Below are 6,542 nucleotides of genomic sequence, written 5' to 3' on the forward strand. Positions count from 1 at the left end.
TCTCCCCCTTGGTCTCCAGGTTCAATTCTACTAAGGGAAAAAAACATTGAAATAAAGTCCAACATATTGCATACATAAGAACCCAAAATGAAGAAGAAAATGCATTAAACATCTTTATAAATTGCCAGATCTATATATTGACAATTAGGAGCATTACAAGGGGAAGTCATTGTTTTATACAGATACACAACATCAGCACCAAAACAAAGATCTAAAAATTAAAGGATAATAAACTATAGACAAAATATATGTAATTTCACATATCTCTCTCAACAAGTTTTTCCATAAAAATATGACAAGTATATAAATTTTCAATAATTATGTAACAATTGCAAAGGTTTTCTGAACAAGTTTCTTACAATTAGATATTGTATTAAAAATGTATACAGTTGTCATATTCTAATCGAAAACCTAGTAACAAAGATATGGAGAATCATGCCTAATAACAGTCCCAAGAACAGTTCACAAAAAATTCAAAACCATCATTGTCATACGTTTACTGATCATCCAAACAGGTTAATACTACCGAAAGGCCTTCATGGGGTCATTAGGATCAATATCAGATATCAATGGAAGATCTACAGGCAAAGCTTCTACACTCAACCCGTCATCTCTGAGCTTCCTGATTACTTCCTCAAAAACAACTTGGTTGCCACTTTGGGTGAGATGCAAACCATCACTGCATTTCAAGTTTACAGAAGAGAAACACATCAATTTTATTTTTGGTCTCAAAATAAAATGAAATTGGAAAGGTGAAACCAGAACCCACCTCCTTGTGTTTGTGTTTATTTCTCTGCAACTTCTCTTTCAACTTCATAAGATTCATATTCAAATGGGGAATGACACTTAAGTCCCAAAACTAACTTATTGACAGTTAAGCCTCCAAAAATTTTGCTTGAAAATGATTTACGAATATCCATCCAAACAGTTGCGAGTATGAAAATTTCATACGCAAATCAAGCAAATAAATCTTATAGGTTATTGTTGCAACTTAAGTTATCATATTTACAACAATCTGAACCGATATTTGCAACTAATCTTTTAACAAACTTTGTTGGGACCTAACTATCAGTAAATTGATCTTTTAGAACTTGAAGTATTATTCAAACCCCTAGTTAAAATTACTTTCAAAAATTTATAATCAGCACGTTATTACCAATGATTTTTCAGATTCTAAAATCTATGAAGTTCACTTAATCATTGACCAACAGCATTTAAATAGTGCCAGTCCAAGAAAAGTAACCTTCTGCATTCTTCAAACCACACTCAGTTTCATCAGTTAAATTTTCAGCCTGCAAATTTTTTTAATTTTATGTAAAAATAGTTAAATGCATTGTCTGTTAAAGGATAGACAAGGACCCCTCGCAAATTGCAATATCAAATAGGATCCAATTAGAACGAGCAAGAGAGACCTAAGATTGTTGCCTAGTAGGACACACGAGCGTATAGACCAAAAAGAAAGAGTAGGACACACGTGTGTGGGCCCCACATCATCTCTCTTTGTCTAGTAAATGCCCCTGCAATTAAAGGACGGGACAGGATAAGGGACGGTCAAAATCATACACATCAGATCTCACTTTCACCTATATCTAGAGGATAATTTGGATTCCATGCTCATCTTTTAATCTTTACCGTATCTAGCCTAAGATTGTTCAGATTTTATTTTATTCTCAATTTTTAATATTTCTTATTTTAACAGATGTTAAATAAAGATAACTACTGCTAATCTGCCAAATTTAAAAATGAAAACCTTTGAATGTGGACTGCCAAATTTAATTAATGCATCTCATGGATGAGCAAATCCTTGATCTGAGCTCTCAATCAGGAAGCATCCAGATTTAGACCACTCAAAATCAACTAAATACTCAAATTTTGCTAAAAATGCCATTTGTTTTCTGTCTGAAATTGAGAGGATCCTTAGTTGAGGAATAGTCACCGATTATCAGCCACTATTTTTTACAGTATTTTCTCATCTTTTAATTTCAACCAAACGATGCCCGAAAAAGAACTCACATCACTAAACATAGTCTTCCAAATGCATTTTAGCCATTTATTTTATCTAAACATATATCTAAATTTAAATATACAAGTCAGTAGTAAAACCTCAAAGGATATAATATTTCAAACTCAGAACAACTCAATTCGTAGAAAATATAGACACTAGCATAGACAACATGGCATGATGAAACTTTTAAGTATTCATCTATAATTTTAGAAATCGTGCCATGTATGAAGAAATTGTCAAACATGAGCACTGCTTATTTTTGAAATTTTCCATACTTCACAGATCCATAGTCATTATTATTAACTAACTTCGAGGAAAAATGGATTTGGATATTCTAAAGCAGTTTACAAGATACAATTGAAAAGATGCATACAAAGAGGAGTGGGATACCCATCATCCAGATGGGACCACCAGAGTGGACCACATTCCCTTCCCCACGTCTGTGTCTAACCCTCCGACTTGACACTTTCAAATTTCTTTTCAAACTTTAGATGATCCAAAATCCAAAGCAAAATCATCAAACAGAGACAACCTCACATGTTTACTGGGACTATCATCTAAAGCAGTAACATGATGTTCTACAAACAAAGAATGACCATGTGATATAAAAAAGTATATATAAAAAGATTAAGAACCTTAAATATTCTTTTTTCCACTCAGGGCAGTGCTGCATTTTGGTCCAGAGGTCAATGACAGGTACTCCACATTCTCCAGCAATAGCAGCGCATGCTCTGGCATATTCACCAGCAGCTTCATTTGTCCTCTCCGGAAGGCCCTGCTTATTCTCCACGTAAGGATATCTGCAGTATGGGATTTTAGAAAACCTTCCACCATAAGTAACCACTGTTTTACCCATAAACATCATACATGAAGAGAAATTTGGCAATATCAGTGAGGGAGATTAAAGGGACCAATGAACCACACCTTAAGCGTGCATCTTCATCAATTGGAGGAGGTGTTATTAGAAGCACATGAGTATTAGGCCATCGCTTCTGCAATGCAAAAATAAAGCTGTCAAAATTAATTCTCAGCATCTGTATATTGGAAAGTGAAAAGTATTAGAGAACAAGCATCCATTAAATTTTGTTTGAACTGATTCTACAAAACTAAGATATAGTAGACTTGAGATGGAGACTCTGAATCATGAGCTTAAGATTGGTTAAAATTGCAAATTAAAACAACAATTAGGATCCTTTGAGCCAGCCAGATATTTGAAACAGAACAGAGGAATGTTCGATACAAAACACAAAAGCCAAGCTTGTTCTCTCGAGATAACAGGCAAAGTACCTTGACCACTACCAAAATATCCACCTTAGCTTAGAAGCTAACTTGTCAAAACTAAGATCCAGAGATCATTAGGAACACGTAGATAAGTTGAAGTAGACCAGAGTCTTTTGCATCAACAGTCATCAAATATCATCTCAAAACAACACAAGTTCATTAATTGAAAATCAAGAAGTATTTTCATCCAAGAACTTCATTTGTTTAAACTCATTCAATTTTCATTTTATTCTCCATCACTAATTACTTCTGTAGGAGAACATAATCCACATTCATGTACTTCACATCAAAACAAGATAAGCCAACAGAAGAGTCAGGATTTGTTGTGCCTGTGGACATTCAAAAGAGTAAATTAGCTCATCTAAATCAATTCATTGTAAAAGAAAAATGACAATTTGTGGGATATACACTCCATATTCACGTGTATAATCTCCTTTTACCCTATCTCTATGTGAATACTTTATATACTCAAAAAAATGAATGTAGAGATCCACATTCCCAAAAAGGTCAATAGCCCCCCTCAAAAGGCCACAAGATTATAATAATGACGCAGAAGATATACCTAACTAGCCATCTGTAGTTGAACATATGGTCCCTCTAAGAAGAGGGCCTTTACACAAAAATAGTTGGTGGGGATTCAAGCGTGCAATATAAAGCATGGGATCAGACTACTTTTCCCAAGGTATCATGGTTACCGTAGACCCACCAACACAAACACTTAAAGGCCACAACCACTGCATGCTCAAGGAATCATTATCTAATGGGGCCCACTTCAAAGCTCCCACGACCATTTTTGACCAACCGAGCAAAGAAACAGAAACCATACAATACCCAACCCCACTAAGTCACAAATGATTAGTCCTTTTCAGATTTGCACTCTCTTGATTAGAAAATTAAGCCGCTCAGTTGTCTAAAAAAATTGATAGCCAAATCCAGCAAAGGGAGTTAAGCAAGCAGCGAAGGATCTAGGCTAAGATTTTCTTTCCTTCTTTTATTCTTTGTATTTTTTTTTTTTTCGTGGGGAGGCGAGGGGGACAAACCAGTAAACAATAGACCATTAATAATTCATTAGATAGATGTATTACCACGTGAATTTTAACAATTGGACCATTTACTTTAGCAGGTGGCATGGTGGAGGGTGATTTACTGAATAACCACGTTCATACCAAACTATACTTTATTACCAAATTAATCTCAGGGAAGTAATTTTCAGTATAAAGTTAGAAAAAACAAAAAAAGAGAAATAGACACAAATAGACTTGGATCCACTTCATTGAAAGAGAGTGAAGAGAGAAATAGAGAGAGGTGTGAGAGCCAACTGTTATTGTAGAGCCTACCTTCTCTATTTCTCTTCTTATTGTCCCCTTAAAGCACAGGATGAGATCTATGGCAGTGTCTTAAAAATTGAATCAGACATCCAACAAGAGAAGTTATCTAATTACAGGTTGACAGGATGAGGTAATAAGTATAAAAACAGATTAGTAAATTAACCGTAACATATATCTATATATATAGCATAGACATATTACGAAAATCATGTCTAAACTTCAAATTTAGGACTTTTAATTAATAAAAAGCAAAGTGCAACCCAAGTAAAGGCTAGGAAATAATTAGGTCACCCGAATGCAGGGTCCAAACTTCGAAACTGCAGCCGAATGCTTCGAAAAGCCACTAGGAAAACCCAATGGAATCATACCAACCTCTCGTTCTGTTTCCCTAACAAACTTTCAGCTTTAAAGATTCTTAGGGATCCAAATTCATCTTTTAGCAAAGTTGCACTACATTACAATCTAGAATTAGTGTTGCTGATGATAAGTATGCCATCATCTTCAACACCGAAGGGCCAAAACCTCTGTGTCATTTAACAAAAGCTGACCGTTCCAGTTTCAACAGCTTCCAACTTTCTTATCCTAAGCATTTAAGTATGAACGCTGGACTGAGAGAGGAGGGATACCTTGAAGAAGGAGACAATCGAATGAAGGTTGTGCTTATATTCTTGGAGAGGCACGTGCTGAAACGCAGAGCATCTATCTGGAAGACTAGCATCATTGGCCCCAAAGAAAACCGTCACAGCAATTGGTCCTCTTTCGCTATGAATTCCATTCCCACCATCACCGTCTTGTTTCGCAGGGAAGACACTGTCCAAGACCTTCAGCCCCCATCTCGTATTATACCCACTGTACCCTCTTAGCACCACATCGACCTGATCATTGATCGAAGCCCCAATTGGGGAAAACAAAAAAAGAGCAAAATACACAGCGAAGTTGGCCAAAACCATTACAGCGAAACAGAGAAAAAGACACAAAACAGTCAAATAGTCTGTATTTGACTTTGTTCATACCGTGCGAGCGAAATGGTTGGCAAGAGAAGCACCCCAACCTCCGATGCCAAAGGACTCCTCAGTAATGGAGTCACCGAAAAGATAAATCTTTGGCCTCATCGCCAAGATTTCTTATGTGGGTATTAATTTGAAGCTTGTTTTATGGAACTCTCTAGCTTCTAAATGCAAAACCCCAAGTACAAGTATCGAAGAGATACAGACTCCAGAGTCACAGCTTCTTCTTCTTCTTCTTCTTCTTCTGTGCGGCTACTCAGTTCATCGCTGCATAAATAAAGCTGCTAATCTTTTTCTTTTTTTTTTTTGGGTGGAAAAAGCTGCCATTTTTTAATGCAACCAATTAATTGCACCCCAGAAGGCCCATTGTGATGCAGGTAAACAGAAACAGGTCTTTCTTAGACCCCATCCAGTGATGGTAGCGCAAAGTTTTCAACCTTTTTGTCTTTTTCTTTTTCCGGCCAGAACATTGTTTTCAAGCTTTTTCAGTGCCCCTGTTAAAAGAGACAGTGGTGTGGTGATGGTAGGATGGAAATAGGAATGAGCAAAATCAAATTGAGATTAAAAATTAAATTAATTTGATTTATTTAATTTTTTAGTTCAATTTAATTTTTTTAATAAAAATTTTGATTGATTGATTATATTAAAATTCAAAAATCAAATAAATTGAATTGATCGAATTATTTATATTTTTTTATATTTTAAAAAATGTGAATAAATTTTTATTTAAATGAGTAAGAAATATCTTTCTATCACTTACAGTAATAGTATTTTTTTAGCTTAATGTGATGTTCTAATTTTTTATTTTTATAATTTAGTTTTTAGTGCAATAGTACTGAGTCTTATTAATTTTTTCATAAATTATGGTAAAAAATTGTTATTTTTTTGTTGGGCCTTCAACATTAAGGGAAAAAAATTGAA

At 34.9% G+C, this 6,542-nt stretch overlaps 1 protein-coding gene across 1 annotated transcript; it reads right to left on the reverse strand.

Annotated features, from left to right (window-relative positions):
• Positions 1-254: 254 nt before the first annotated feature.
• Positions 255-6,074, reverse strand: LOC129286017 (GDSL esterase/lipase At5g45920). The gene is made up of 5 exons (XM_054922054.1): positions 5,628-6,074; positions 5,241-5,489; positions 2,930-2,997; positions 2,641-2,805; positions 255-679 (listed from the first exon to the last, which is right to left on the reverse strand). The coding sequence occupies exons 1-5, from the start codon at positions 5,724-5,726 to the stop codon at positions 523-525; spliced, it is 738 nt and encodes a 245-aa protein (XP_054778029.1). The 5' UTR covers positions 5,727-6,074; the 3' UTR covers positions 255-522.
• Positions 6,075-6,542: the final 468 nt, after the last annotated feature.

The sequence above is a fragment of the Prosopis cineraria genome, unplaced genomic scaffold (genome assembly GCF_029017545.1).
Source record: "Prosopis cineraria cultivar Desert tree isolate PC_DT_omini unplaced genomic scaffold, ASM2901754v1 PC11, whole genome shotgun sequence".
In the NCBI taxonomy this organism is placed as follows: Eukaryota; Viridiplantae; Streptophyta; class Magnoliopsida; order Fabales; family Fabaceae; genus Prosopis; species Prosopis cineraria.

What these genes read in the sequence shown, in the direction of transcription:
- LOC129286017 (XM_054922054.1), bottom strand. Translation starts at nt 5,726, where the DNA reads ATGAGGCCAAAGATTTATCTTTTCGGTGACTCCATTACTGAGGAGTCC. An exon ending in CCAACCATTTCGCTCGCACG is followed by an intron (nt 5,490 to 5,627) that starts GTATGAACAAAG and finishes ATCAATGATCAG; the next exon opens with GTCGATGTGGTGCTAAGAGG. An exon ending in TGGAAAAAAGAATATTTAAG is followed by an intron (nt 680 to 2,640) that starts GTTCTTAATCTT and finishes CTTGAAATGCAG; the next exon opens with TGATGGTTTGCATCTCACCC.